This window comes from Mesoplodon densirostris, chromosome 1 (assembly GCF_025265405.1).
Source record: "Mesoplodon densirostris isolate mMesDen1 chromosome 1, mMesDen1 primary haplotype, whole genome shotgun sequence".
Lineage (NCBI taxonomy): Eukaryota > Metazoa > Chordata > Mammalia > Artiodactyla > Ziphiidae > Mesoplodon > Mesoplodon densirostris.
In genome coordinates this window covers 108,968,613-108,983,167 of record NC_082661.1, presented here as the reverse complement: position 1 = coordinate 108,983,167, position 14,555 = coordinate 108,968,613, and the positions used below count along the sequence as shown (strand labels likewise).

The 14,555-nt window shown below is 50.1% G+C and overlaps 2 protein-coding genes across 2 annotated transcripts in view; both read left to right on the top strand.

The window, feature by feature from the left end:
* NUP133 (nucleoporin 133) overlaps positions 1-3,567 on the top strand; it is a 52,906-nt gene extending 49,339 nt beyond the window's left edge. Inside the window, exon 26 of the mRNA XM_060107504.1 lies at positions 2,638-3,567. Within this exon, the coding sequence (XP_059963487.1) occupies positions 2,638-2,774 (137 nt within the window). The 3' untranslated portion in view covers positions 2,775-3,567. The remainder of the gene's footprint in view (positions 1-2,637) is intronic.
* A 6,767-nt stretch (positions 3,568-10,334) lies between these two features.
* Positions 10,335-12,751, top strand: ACTA1 (actin alpha 1, skeletal muscle). Its single transcript, XM_060107493.1, has 7 exons — positions 10,335-10,353; positions 11,129-11,269; positions 11,375-11,699; positions 11,785-11,946; positions 12,048-12,239; positions 12,326-12,507; positions 12,608-12,751. The coding sequence occupies exons 2-7, from the start codon at positions 11,141-11,143 to the stop codon at positions 12,749-12,751; spliced, it is 1,134 nt and encodes a 377-aa protein (XP_059963476.1). The 5' UTR covers positions 10,335-10,353; positions 11,129-11,140.
* The last annotated feature ends 1,804 nt before the right edge of the window (positions 12,752-14,555 follow it).

Here is a 14,555-nt window from a genome sequence, read left to right as displayed (position 1 = left end):
CGAAATGACAGGGGCCTCAGAAGCACTGTGGAGCTCACCATACCAACCAATATGCTGAGGTGAAAGAGCAGTGAACTCTCGGTGTTTACATGCCAGAAGTTCACACTGGATAGAGCTGTCGACCTCAGCATTGACCTGGATGTTTACTTATGAAAAATGAATACTTGACTACCCCACATTGACAGTAGATTTACTGAATGCTTTATTTTCAAAGATGAATAAATAACACAAAGGCAATTAAGCCTTTTCATTGTCAAAAAAATAAAAATAAAAAATTAAATAATGAAGGGGTATAGCAAAAGAAAATATCTTTTGCTTAAAAATACTTGAAATTCAGACAGAGTTAAAATATATCTACTAGGCTTTCTCTTTTCTAGATTTGGAATTGAAGAAATAACTGGATATGGTTGATTTCTCTGTGCTGTTGAAGAGATTCATTCGGACCCAAATCTGATGCTTTCCATGAAGTTAGCTCTTGTAAAGGTGCCACTGAACCGAACTGTGGCTAATTAAGTATTTGGTGCTATTTAAAGTTCACTTTTCAGTTTTTGCTATTTTTAGATTATAAATCATAGATGGAAAACAGAAATAGAAACCTATAATTTTACAAAAAGAATTATTAAATTTTGACCAAAGGACAAAAACAAGTGGAAATTATTATATATAAATTATAATATGTAATGATATAATATATAATACATATATAATAACATACATTTATAATATTATATATATATTATAAAACCAAGCCAAAGACATTTATTTTTGGAAGCTTTTTAATAATATGGCTTCCATGTACAAGAGTAAATGTTTTTAAAGGGCAGATTCTGAAGGTAGATAAAGATAGCTTCACATTGTATTTCATAGACTTGGGCAGCCCAACAATTACTTCAGCCTGTGGAATGAATTCAGCCTGCAGATATATTTAAATTACCCACCTGGAGCTTTTCAGTTTTTACATGTTATTAAAGTACATTATACGTACAGAAAAGAATGCATGTCATTGCATGGAGTATAACATTTTTCCTAATTAATCGCTGGCATTTAATAGTTGAGAAGAGTTCTTACAAAAGTCTTGTTTTCTGACTTGTCTTAAAAATCAAAAGATTTGCCTACACCAGACTGAAATATTTACCTGGCAGCTGTCAGCTGGAGCTGATGAGCACTGCCCGCTTTGAATGGGACGCTGGTCCTAAGTTTACCAAAACCCCTAGGCCATCTTCCTCACAGTACCTGCCAGGGCTTTGCAGGCATTTGAGTTTTTTTGACTCCTGCTCTAAAGAAAAATAAACCATCAAATATTATGTCTAACAGAAGGCATGTATTATAAAAATAGAAGTTAAATAAGATGGTTTTTTTAAGAAGTAATCTTTAGGAAATTAATGTGATATTTTCACAAGTGTAATGCTGTTTTACAGAGAAAAAGTCTCTATTGAAAGTGTGTTAATTGTAATAACTGATATATAAATATTGCAGATTTAGTCTCATAACACTTATTATGAGATTTTTTATTATATAATAATTAAGTATCAAAAATGGTGCTAGGCACTTAGATGGTGTTAAAAATAAACAGTATCTGATTTTGAGAACCTTACGATAATGTAACAAACTATAAAATATTGCCTTATTAATTTAAAACGTTTCCTCCAGTTCTCTTTATTTGTCAAATGAGAAAAATCGTACATACTGTTTTGTGACTACACAGATGCTCATTGGCTTTCCAGCTCAATAGAGGACTGACGAAGACATGGTTCTTCCCCCTCTCCAGTCGTAGAGAGAAACTGTAATACGTTTGGCGACACTGTAGATAGCTTTCACGGCAGTGTTTCTACTAAAGTATTTTCCTGAATAGGAGAATATTGTTTGAAATACTTTTCTTCTCTTTTTTTAAAAATTTTTAAACAAATAAACTTGAAATACAAAATAAAGTTGATAAACTTCAAGGAAAATACATATTACCAAAGTTGACTCTAGAAAATAATTTTTTAAAAATTAAGCAGACCAATCACCCCAGGAAAAAAACATTAAAAAACGGTTCTCAAATAAGCACCTCTGCAGTCAAGAATTTCTACAGTGTGGGAAGACCACTCATCCAAGCAAAACAGTGGATCTTTGATCTGGGGGACAGATAAATGTCTGAAAGTCTTTTAAGAAGATATGGTATAACTTGTCTTCCTTGATAATTCAGATTCCTGTCTTTCAAAATTTACAGCTGGATTATAAGCAATCTTTCACTGATACCTTCTACCTCTCACTATATAGCTGCTTAGAAAGCTGTTTCCTTGGGCTTGAAATACTTATTTTCAAGTGATAATTAGTTTAAAACTTCCACACTGAAGGAATGGCTTAAGCTGTGGAGAAAATGAAAGTATTTCAGATTGTATTAAAGACTAAATAGAGTGGCTGTTTTGACCACTAGGGTGAAGAACAGTCACGCAGCCCCTGCTAAGTAAAGAATGTCGTATTCTCAGGCCTGCGAGTATGCTTGGCAGATGGGAAGGAATTTAGAACAGAGTATTTCCCAATAGCAGAGTGACGTTATATTTTAAATAGAAGCACAGGTGTTTTTATCATCAGTCATCTCAATTCGTTTGAGAGTTATGTAAAAAAAAAAACGTTCTGTGTTTGTGTTTATAGGCATTCAGCTCAGTGAGTACCTGCCAGAGGTGAAGGACCTGCTGCAATCAGACCAGTTGGGAAGTTTGAAGTCCAATCCTTACTTTGAGTTTGTTTTGAAAGCTAATTATGAATACTATGTCCAGGGACAAATGTGATTTTGCTAAAAATAGTCATTGTTCCTGAAAATTTGTATGAGTGTGTCCTTATAAAAATTTTAGACCTTAAACATCTAGAAGTTTGTACAGTTTTATAACATGTATTTCTGAATTTTTATACTTTATTTGGAAGCTACTACAAAATAGTTGTATGACTGTGGTTTTAGTTTTTGGTTACATGATAATTTTTTCTTCCTCTTTTCCATCTGAAGTTTGTGGTTTTCATACTTGCTACCCTTCCTTTTTTTTTTTTTTTCTTTTTGCGGTATGTGGGCCTCTCACTGCTGTGGCCTCTCCCGTTGCGGAGCACAGGCTCCGGATGCGCAGGCCCAGAGGCCATGGCTCACGGGCCCAGCCGCTCCGCGGCATATGGGATCCTCCCAGGCCGGGGCACGAACCCGTATCCCCTGCATCGGCAGGCGGTCTCTCAACCACTGCGCCACCAGGGAGGCCCGCTACCCTTCCTTTTTATCTCACTCCATCCAGGGTCCTGGTTCTGGCTACATTTATGCATGGATCACTTCTAGGCTTCAGCTTCTATAACTCTAAAAATGGCAAGATTGCACTAAGTTGTCTCTGAAATTTCTGTGACTCTGGATGTTATGTACTGGACAGTGTCTGGAATATTTGGTATCTATTTTGGTTAGGTCTGGGGGAAAATATCTAGTGGGATAAATGTCAAAACTTGCTAACTTATTATGAAACTAAAAGACAAAGTGGGCCTAATTCATGAAAAATGTCAGACTTTTCTACATAAATAAGAGTATTAATAAAAGTATTTTGGTGAATAAAACATATTTATGTGGCTTTCTAATCTATCTATAGGTTACCATATAATAGGTTATAACCTGTCAGCATGGGGATTCAGTCAGGTTTATGCATTTTCAGGATGATTTACACCGAATTCCATCTTTACCACAGTCTGTCTAGCTAATCTAAGGTGTGTGTAATGCTAGAAACCTTTATAGGTTTTCTTAATGTGGCAACTGATTTAACTGAAAAGTAGTTGTTCTCAAAGGTTTGTCCTGACCAGTGTTGTCACTCAGTTTTTATTGGGCTTTAAATAAAGACGGAGTTGCTGGCATATTCAGGCTTTGGTCCAGTTGAATCCTCACTAAACAACTTGCTCCAACAGCTGAAAAGGTCAGGAGTTAAATATGGTGAAGAGAGTCCGGTTCCCGGCTTCACAAAGTGCAGCTCTCGCGCGCTCTCCCCTGCAGGCTCCAGACCCCGCCTCTGAGCATGTGTGGATGGATGGGTTCACGGAGGAGCTGCTCTCAGCAGCCACTAAAGCAAGGAAATGGGCAGCCCCACCTCTGTCTGCAGCACGAGTGTTGGGACAGCGTGTGTTGCAGTTAGGGATATCCTGAAGGGCACTAGGGGAAGTTAGGTAGAAGAACTTGTCAGACGGCATAAGAAGTGGTTGAATTCTTGTGTTAGAAGACTTTGGTTTTACAGGGCCCTACGGTTCTCACCTGTGGGATCCTGTCAGGTGATACTGTGACAGGGACACAGGACCCTGCCACCTTCATGCGCTGCCACAAAGCCAGTTATCCCCATGTGGCGAAAGCCAGTCTGACGGTGACCCCGGCCTGTGGACCACGAGGATGTGAAGCTGCCGCTCTCACAGCAGGATGGATAGTTGTCTCATTTTGAGGGAGAAAAAGGCTCTCTCTTCTATCCCTGTTAGAGATGGTAGCCGTAGCTCCAAAACGGTTGGGTTTCTTAAATATTATTTTAACAGTAATAGTGAAATTAAGGCCTAAGATATTGAGTAATTTTTTCTTCTAAATTTAAAAAATTTATTGCACAACGAGGTCTTCATTAAAGAATGACTGATTTTTATATAAACTGAGTAGTTGAAGATGACAAAGTGTAAAGGTGCTGTAAAGGTGAGCATGTTTACTAGGAAAGAGAAGGTGTACTGACTTGGAAAAGGTTTTCTTCACTCCTGTCTTTGAACGCTGCTTGAAAAGTCACAGCTTGTGGCCCCAATTAAATCAAACAGGAAGGTTGGGGGTTTGATCGTGAGCAACAGGCTTTGTGTGTGGCTGTGTCTTAGGAACTTGTGGATGTGTTGAGGATTAAGACAGAATTTGAGAATCACAGCAAGAGACAGTGCTGGAATTCTTGGTGAGGTGGAAGGCGACTGATGCCCTCTGTTTTAGGGATTTCATTTCTGAAGAAAACTTTTTAGAAATCGGGTTGTGCTGCTTTTTTTACTTTGAGGTCTGAATCGTGTTTTTCTCACAGCTTCACCCTCCAGGTGTAGGGGCCTGTTGGGAATCGGTGTGAAGCAGACTCCTCGAGGTGACTGGGCCTGAAGGAGAGCCACGCCAAGGTGACCACAGCCTCGCTCCCCACGCACGTGTGCATTTTGAGGCTAATAACTACGAAAGTATTAGTGTAGCCCACCTACCTGTTCCTGGAGACTTTATTCAAGGAACGCTTCTAAAGAAAACAGCTTTCTATATCCCTACATAAAATTCACTCATTAAATACCAAGTATATGTTTTAGATATAATCTTGTATAATTCTAAAATTTAAAAAGTACTGTAGAAAATGTGAAACCTATTAAGAAAAAAGAAGTGCGTGGAGGAAAATAAGCCCCTGCAATCCCACCAGCCAGAAATAACTTCAGTTACCATTTTGAAATATATCCTAGATTGTGCATGCATCAGTATTTGGACTGTGCATGTGTTACATTTTGTAACCTGCTTATTTTGATGTGGGGTATTTTGAGCATTTCTCTGTATCTTTAATCTGGTATTTCTCAACCTTTTTTTTTTAACATCTTTATTGGAGTATAATTGCTTTACAACGGTGTGTTAGTTTCTGCTGTATAACAAAGTGAATCAGCTATACATATACATATGTCCCCATATCTCTTCCCTCTTGCATCTGCCTCCCACCCTCCCTATCCCACCCCTCTAGGTGGTCACAAAGCGCCAAGCTGATCTCCCTGTGCTATGCAGCTGCTTCCCACTAGCTAGCTATTTTACGTTTGATAGCGTATATATATGTCCACGCCACTCTCTCACTTCGTCCCAGCTTACCCTTCCCCCTCCCTGTGTCCTCAAGTCCATTCTCTAGTAGGTCTGCATCTTTATTCCCGTCCTGCCCCTAGGTTCTTTATAACCTTTTTTTTCCCTTAGATTCCATATATATGTGTTAGCATACGGTATTTGTTTTTCTCTCTGACTTAACTTCACTCTGTATGACAGACTCTAGGTCCATCCACCTCACTACAAATAACTCAATTTTGTTTCTTTTTATGGCTGAGTAATATTCCATTGTATATATGTGCCACATCTTCTTTATCCATTCATCTGTCAACCTTCCTTTTCATTATCACTCCTCCTAAGGAGACTTCTTAAGACAATTTCCTTTAATCACTCTGCTCCCTTCACCCCCTCTGAAAGTTTAATACCACAAATATATTGTATATCTTTTTATGTACCACAGCCTTTAGAGCCCCACATCACTGTAATATCTAAGATTTTTTTTAACCCCCTAAGAACCAACTTTTCCCCCTTCAAGAATGCATGTCGGGCTTCCCTGGTGGCGCAGTGGTTGCGAGTCCGCCTGCCGATGCAGGGAACACGGGTCCGTGCCCCGGTCTGGGAGGATCCCACATGCCGCGGAGCGGCTGGGCCTGTGAGCCATGGCCGCTGAGCCTGCACGTCCCGAGCCTGTGCTCCGCAACGGGAGAGGCCACAGCAGTGAGAGGCCCACATACCGCAAAAAAAAAAAAAAAAAAAAGAATGCATGTCTTCAGTATTCTTCAAGGTACAATTTTTTTTAATGACTTCCTGACACTTTACCATATGGCTGGATCATAATTTAACAGGTCTCTCTCTCTTCTTAACAGTCTTAAAAACAGTTGGGTTAATGGTTTGGGGTTGGGTTGGGTTGGGGTTTTGTCTTTGTTTTTTTTTCTTACCGTAATACTGGAATAAATCTTTGTACAAAAATCTTTGTTCATTCCAGATACATTTCAAATGACACCGACTCTTCCTGTTCAGTTAGTGATGACGTTGATAAGCGGTCAGTGAACCGTTCTAATGATTTTTAGTGTCCTTTGCTCACCTCCCCCCTCTGACCTCCTCCAAACACTTAGAAGAAAGGTACTGTACCATTTATTGTTTCTTGTGTTCCAGGCACTTATCTAGTTTCAAACTTCAAATCAGTCTTAAGGAGTAGGTGGTATCCTCAGCTGAGTGTCTCTGGAAGCCACCGGCCCCAGGCCACATAGCCCATCAGAGGGGCGGGTACACCCAGATGTGCTTTACCGAAGTGCAGGCGTTTTTAACTAGTTCATTATGGCTGGCCTGGTGGGCTGGGGTGGGGACGAGGGGAGCGGAGGGGTAGGAGAGGGGGAGGAGGCCAAAGGCAGCCTGGGATGGAATCATTAGTCCCTTAGAGGTGCCAAAGCAGAGTGAGTCCCAGTCTGAGAAAACCAGTAGAAGATCGAAGTCCTCTCTTCCTGCCTGCCACGGTCAGCTGGACATTTTTGGATGTGTGGCTTGGGAGGGCAGTGAGTTGGTTTTTTCCTTTACCTTCCTGCTCACTGGAACACTTCTGACTCTGTGCCTTGCCAGGCAGCCCCCCTCCCTGTTCTTTTTGAGATGACAGAGGATGGCTGCACATGGAGCCATGGCTTCATTTAAGATGTCTTTGGCCCTTCACTGGAAGAGATCCCTCGAGGATCTGTTATGTTCCAGAACATACCAAGTGTTGGAGGAGGTTAAAGGGACATAGAAAGCAGCCCCAAGCACTCCTAGGGAAGGGTGGGTCTCTCAAGCCCCTGTGTTTCCCAGGACGTGCTGTCTGGCTCATGGAGCCTTGGTTTGCTTCTTTTTAAAGCTAGTGCAAATAGTACCTGCCTCATGTACCTCCAGGCAGTTACAGGATTAATGGAACAACACAAAAACATGTGAAGCACTTTACAGATTCATGTCTAAATAGGTAGGAAACACAGTAGAAGGCTTAGACTGCTTGAGATTGGGGACCACAGATATGTGAGGAGCTGAGGGGATGCGGCTGGATTGGGTGTGAGCACAGTGGCTGGGCCCTAGCAGAAGGGCCTGTCAGAGGATCGAGCTAAGGCTGCCCCCGAAAACTTAGAAGCAGGAGCTCTATGTCGAGCATACCCTGCATGGCTGACCTTTCCTCAGGGTGTCTCTCAAAAGGCTGTGTAGGCAGTGACCCACTTACTCAGGCGTGGGGTGCTGGGGTGATCCCCAGAGTGTACATGTATGGAGACGGCCTTCCACCTGCTCCTCAAGGCCATTTATGAACCAATGAGAGCTCAGCAGGACCAGGATGGGCCTGCGGCCGCCCTGTGGTAGCCCTCAGGTACTATTTCAACCCGCGCAGGCGTCCCAGCTGGCGTTCCCAAGCCCACCTCCCCAAGGTTTGCTGTACCAGCAGATTTCCTCTAGCTTGTGAGTGCTTGATTCATAGCTTTTCATGTGTGTCTGAATCTAATAGACCCTGAGCTTAGAGAAGCTCGCTACAGGAGAGGAGTTGCACTGAGCAACAGTTCTGGCAAATACAACCTCCTTCCCCTTTAGGATGTCAACCAAATTCTTAGGTATTCAGTAAATGACAGCATACTTCTTCCTACCTTCAAGACCAAAATTTAAGCTATTCCCCTTACACTGTACATAGAGTGCATTTGCCAGTTTTGTTGTCTTTTTTCTAGTGTTGCCACTTCACACTGCCACAGCAGGACACACGGTATCTAAAATGAAATGTAGCTCTGTCCATTATTCATTCATTCTCTAATTTCAGAAACGATATGAAGCCACAGTGGCATTATACTCACTACCGAGGCCCCATACCAACCAAACTCCTTATTTTGTCATTGACTTTGGCCATTTTGGGGAAGGGCTGCCATGATGTGGGCTGCGGAGCAGGGTTTCATACACTTCTATATCCCTCCTCAAGAGGACCCACACCTGTCCCGGCTGCTGAGTGCCACCACCAAATGTGAATGGTGGCTATTTTGGGAACACTTCAACGCATCAGAAAAATGAGTGGTTCCATCCTGGCTCACACCGCATCCCTGATGCACCCCTTAAAGCATGTCACTGAGTTCATCACAGAAAATTGTTTCTCCCTGTGCCCTCCACAGCAAGGTTAGAACTGTTCTCATCCGGGAGCGGGGGGTGGGGGGGGGGGTGAGAAGCGCCAACTGGGTAACCTCCTCTGACCCCCACTCCACCTTACCATAAGTAGATAGATCCAAATCCTTCTAGAAAATTAGAAAGGCATATCCGCATATATCAGCGGTATAAATAGAACCGCTTCAGCAGGCTCTGGTGGACCGGTGACTCTACAAGGTGGATTGGGAAGCGGCCGGCCTTGGCTGGGCATCACCCTCTAAATATAACGATGAGTTTGTTGAGCCTTTGCAGAAGGAAAACGTTTTGCCCATCCTAGAGCGCGACGTCCTTGTCCTCTTTACCGGGAGGAGGGACGGGCGCGGCTTCATCTAGTAGAACACCGCACCGTTCCCACCTCCAGGTCGTGGGCTGTGACCTTTGCCTTTGGGCCCCAGGAGCGGGGCCCTCAGTGAGCTCCGCCAAGGATGCGGGGGGTAGGGCGCTCCGCGCGGCCCGCCGCACCCCGGAGCGCGCCAGTCACGCCCTGAAATTCACTGCCTTCACAAGCCCCCGAGCGCGCCGCGCGTCCCCGAGGCGGGCAGGTCCAGGGGCCCTGGCTTTGCGCCCGGCGCTGCCACAGCCGCCGCCCGGGCCTGTCCGCGGGAGCCCCGCGCCTCCTCCCCGGCGCTCCGCCCTTGCCTCCCGCCGCTAGCTGTCTGCGCCACGACAGCTGCGCGCCCGCCCGCCGCTGGTGACCCTCTCCGGTGGGGGTGGGGGCCGACGGGTCAGCCCTCTGGATTCGGGGAGCTCGGGGTGGGGGGAGAGACCAGGTTTCGCTGGGGAGCCGGCGGGAGGGGTGCCCTGCCTCCCCTGCCCGGGACACGGGTGTGACTGCTCCCCCGGTCCTCTCGGGCCCACCACTTGAACACGGCTCCCTCCTCCCTGGAGCCGCACTTGAGGTTCGGGGGTCTGAACAAAGAACCCAAAGAAGGGGTGAAAGGCGGGGCGCACCTCCCCGAGGCCCAGTGCGCGCCCAGCGGCCGGGGGCGGGGCAGGGCGGCGGCGGCGGCGGACAGGTGCAGCCCAGGGCGCAGGCGCGCTGGCGCACGCCGCGCACTAAGTGACCCTCGCCGCACCCCAGGCCCTCCGCCGGGCAGCTGGGCGGGGTCGGGAGGGACCGACCAGAGGGGAGACGCTCCATATACGGCCCGGCCCGGCGTTACCTGGGCTTGGGCCAGGCCGCTCCTTCTTTGGTCAGCGCGGGGGACCCGGGCGGGGACCCAGGCCGCGAACCGGCCGGGGGAGGGGGCTCTAGTGCCCGACACCCAAATATGGCTCGAGAAGGGAAGCGACATTCCTGCGGGGCGGCGCGGGGGGAGCGCCCGAGGGCTATATAAAACCTGAGCTGGGAGATGAGCGGCCACCGCAGCGCCCGAGCCGGAGAGCAGCAGGTGTAGCCACCCGCCGAGGTAGGCGGGGTCGGGGTGGGGACAGGGGGACGGGGCACCACCGAAAGGAGTCCGGAGAACTCCGGGTAGGGCCCGGCCGACTCACTATATCAGTCCCAGCCGTGCGTCCTCAGTGCGGCGCCTCCGACCCCAGAGCCACGTGCGCTTTAAAGAAGAGACAGGAAACCTTCGTCCTTTGGAAACTTCTCCAAATTTATGCCCAGCCCCGCGGGCTGCTCTCCCTGACACTTAGTTTGTGCCCAAGTAGATGAAAGGTTTTGCTCTAGTCGTCCCCAGGGCAGTTCCGTCCCAACCGAGCCAAAGGACAGCAAGGGCCACTACTCCCCGGCCCGATGCCCGAGGGCGCCTCGGTTGTGAGTCTGGTGTGTCGTGGGGGTCCGGAATCGGCCATTCGTCCCCGGGTGGAGCGCCCAAGCCCTTCCCACGGCGTCTCCTTTCACCCTCACAGTCGCCCAACGGGCAGGGTTCGCGCACCTTCACCCCCTAGGTGAGACCCCGGAGGTGTGGAGAGGGCAGCGCCTGCAGCCAAGGAAGAGAACCCTCGGGGACAGTGTGCCCTGGGTTCCCGGATGGAGAAACGCTCGGTGTGGTCTCCCCCCAGCGCAGGGCCCGGCAGCGAAGCTCGGCCCGGGTGGCATTGATTGCTTCCCCTTCGGGACGGCGCCGGGCTGGGGGCTGAGTGTGTCCATAGGCCCCGGGGGAGGGAGGGCGCTCAGGATGGCGGGGCCTTCCGCCTGACACGCCGAGCGTCTCCACGGCCTTCCCGACCTTGCAGAAACCAGACACCATGTGTGACGAAGACGAGACCACCGCCCTCGTGTGCGACAATGGCTCCGGCCTGGTGAAAGCCGGCTTCGCCGGCGACGACGCCCCTAGGGCCGTGTTCCCGTCCATCGTGGGCCGCCCTCGCCACCAGGTCAGGCTGCCAGTCCGCGGAGGGAGCCGGGCCGGGTCCCCGCGCAGCCCAGCCCCGCGCCACCCGGAGCCGCGGTAACGAGCGCGTGGTGTCTCCGCTCCGCAGGGCGTTATGGTGGGTATGGGGCAGAAAGACTCCTACGTGGGCGACGAGGCGCAGAGCAAGAGGGGTATCCTGACCCTCAAGTACCCCATTGAGCACGGCATCATCACCAACTGGGACGACATGGAGAAGATCTGGCACCACACCTTCTACAATGAGCTCCGCGTGGCCCCCGAGGAGCACCCCACCCTGCTCACCGAGGCCCCCCTCAACCCCAAGGCCAACCGCGAGAAGATGACCCAGATCATGTTTGAGACCTTCAACGTGCCGGCCATGTACGTGGCCATCCAGGCCGTGTTGTCCCTCTACGCCTCCGGCCGTACCACCGGTGAGTGCCGGGGAGCCACCCCCACCCCGCTTCCCGAGCGCCGGGCACTGAGCCGCCGCTGACCCCCGGCCCCGCCCCCGTGCAGGCATCGTGCTGGACTCGGGCGACGGCGTCACCCACAACGTGCCCATCTATGAGGGCTACGCGCTGCCGCACGCCATCATGCGCCTGGACCTGGCCGGCCGCGACCTCACCGACTACCTGATGAAGATCCTCACCGAGCGCGGCTACTCTTTCGTGACCACAGGTGCGCTGCGCCCCGGGCGCCCCGGGCGGGCGGGCAGGCGGGCGGCGCGTGGGCCCCCGGGCCCCGCGCTGAGGGCTCCTCTCCCGCCCCGCCCCCCGCAGCCGAGCGCGAGATCGTGCGCGACATCAAGGAGAAGCTGTGCTACGTGGCCCTGGACTTCGAGAACGAGATGGCCACGGCCGCCTCCTCCTCCTCCCTGGAGAAGAGCTACGAGCTGCCCGACGGCCAGGTCATCACCATCGGCAACGAGCGCTTCCGCTGCCCGGAGACGCTCTTCCAGCCCTCTTTCATCGGTGAGCCCCGAGCGCCCGCCCCTCGGCCCCCGCCCGCCCCCCGGGTCCCCCGCCCGCCCGCTCACGCTCCACCCCGTGGCCCCCAGGCATGGAGTCGGCGGGCATTCACGAGACCACCTACAACAGCATCATGAAGTGCGACATCGACATCAGGAAGGACCTGTATGCCAACAACGTCATGTCGGGCGGCACCACCATGTACCCGGGCATCGCCGACCGCATGCAGAAGGAGATCACCGCGCTGGCCCCCAGCACCATGAAGATCAAGGTGGGCAGCGCCCCCCCCCCACGCCCCGCTTCCCCGGCCCGCGAGGGGCTCCGGGCCGCGGCCGCGTCCCTGACGGACTGTCACTGTCACTGTCTTGCAGATCATCGCCCCGCCCGAGCGCAAGTACTCCGTGTGGATCGGCGGCTCCATCCTGGCCTCGCTGTCCACCTTCCAGCAGATGTGGATCACCAAGCAGGAGTACGACGAGGCCGGCCCCTCCATCGTCCACCGCAAATGCTTCTAGACGCCTCACCGACAGCCGCGACTTCTCCCCAGGACGACGAATCCGCTCGCGGCGCAGGCGGCTGACCTCGAGCCACCGCGCGGCAACTGCCCTCCAACCACCTGCACTGCTGCCGCCGCAAACCGACACTGTTTATAACGTGTACATACATTAACTTATTTACCTCATTTTGTTATTTGTAAAACGAAGACCTGTGGAAGGAAATGGAAAACTTGAAGTATTAAACTCAGCCGTTCTGTTATGCTGCGTAAAGTTGTCTGTCGTGTTTATTTGCGGGGGCGGGGAGCGGCCGGGGTCGGGGAGGAAGAGGGACCCCATCTTCCTCCATCACTTTGCACAATACTCCGAACGAGTGCACGCCTTTCAAGACCGTAAGTTAAGTCTGCCCCTGCTCACGGCTCTCCCCTTTGGCTCAGATCCGTTCCCCAGACTGGCAGGCGCGCCGGGGCCCCGCTTGACCTTCGGGCGTGTCCGGCTCTGCACTGCGTTCGGGTCGGCGGCGGCGCTGGGGCCGCGCGCGGGTGGCCAAGGGACGCCGCAGGCAGGGTGCTGACCGTGGTGCTGGGCCCAGGGGCCGCCCCGCAGCGCGCACTTCCGCTCCGCCCGCGGCGGGCGTGGCCTTACAGAATCCGGGTTCCCTCCGGAATCTGGGATCTAACTGAAAGGGCTTGTGTTCATTTGTAAGGGAAGATCACCACTTCTCTTCCCGACTGGGAAGTCCTTTGCTTCGTACCAGGTGATGGTGGCATAAAGGAGCGCCCTTTCCAGGGTGGGGCGGGGGAGGAGCGGCGCTGAGGTGGGAGGAGGGCGAGGAAGGACCAAGTGAACGCTCCAAAAGAAGGACAGCGCATCCTAGGCGGGGAAGGGCCCTGGGGGCCGGCCAGCAAGGAAATGCCTGCAGGGAAGGGAGCCCCGATGGTGCTGAAGAAGAGGAGGTAAGCAAGAGAGAAGGAGCAACCCCACTGCACTCCCGCAGTGCCTGAAAGGCACAAAACATAGTAACAGTTTGCATTTCTATGAGAGAACACTGCATCTACATATTTTAAAGTAGCCTAGTGTTTCCCAGTCAAGACTTTCGGGAAAAGTGGTCCCTAAATGAAATAGATTCTGACTCAAAGAAGGTAATACACTCATTCAGAAATAAGTTTATAAGTAGAATTAACAACATAGCTGTGTTATATGCCACTTTGCCATATGTTTATTCCCTCCTGTTATGGCCTATTGAGAAGCTTCCGAAATCATTGAAGCCTCCAAGGTAGGAATACTGCCAAATCCAGATATGAAGAGAATCACCATTCAGTAGAACTTAAGATTTTAATAAAACAAGTATACGATACCAAATCCGCTGAAAACCATGCATTTATCCATCCACCCAGGATGGATAAAGGTTTAAAATGGGCCAGGGCTTCCCTGGTGGTGCAGTGGTTGAGAGTCCACCTGCCGATGCAGGGAACATGGGTTCGTGCCTCGGTCCGGGAAGATTCCACATGCTGCGGAGCGGCTGGGCCCGTGAGCCATGGCCGCTGAGCCTGCATGTCCGGAGCCTGTGCTCCGCAACGGGAGAGGCCACAACAGTGAGAGGCCCGCATACCGCAAAAAAAAAGGGGGGGCTAAATTCTAGCCTTTCAGAGGTACCCAGCTTTTATGGATAATAGTACATTTACACAGGCATATTTGAGCAAACAACACACACACAGCCTGAATAATTCGTGTAGCCAACAGCTGGGAAAAAATGTCAGAATTACATGAGTCAGCTAACCAGCATGTTAAATCTTTTTTAACCAAAACCCCAGATCTCTTAATT

Excerpts from the sequence above, each read along its gene's own strand:
- ACTA1 (XM_060107493.1), top strand. The coding sequence starts at position 11,141 with ATGTGTGACGAAGACGAGACCACCGCCCTCGTGTGCGACAATGGCTCC. Across the intron at positions 12,240-12,325 it reads CTTCCAGCCCTCTTTCATCG|GCATGGAGTCGGCGGGCATT; the intron begins GTGAGCCCCGAG and ends CGTGGCCCCCAG. Across the intron at positions 12,508-12,607 it reads CCAGCACCATGAAGATCAAG|ATCATCGCCCCGCCCGAGCG; the intron begins GTGGGCAGCGCC and ends ACTGTCTTGCAG.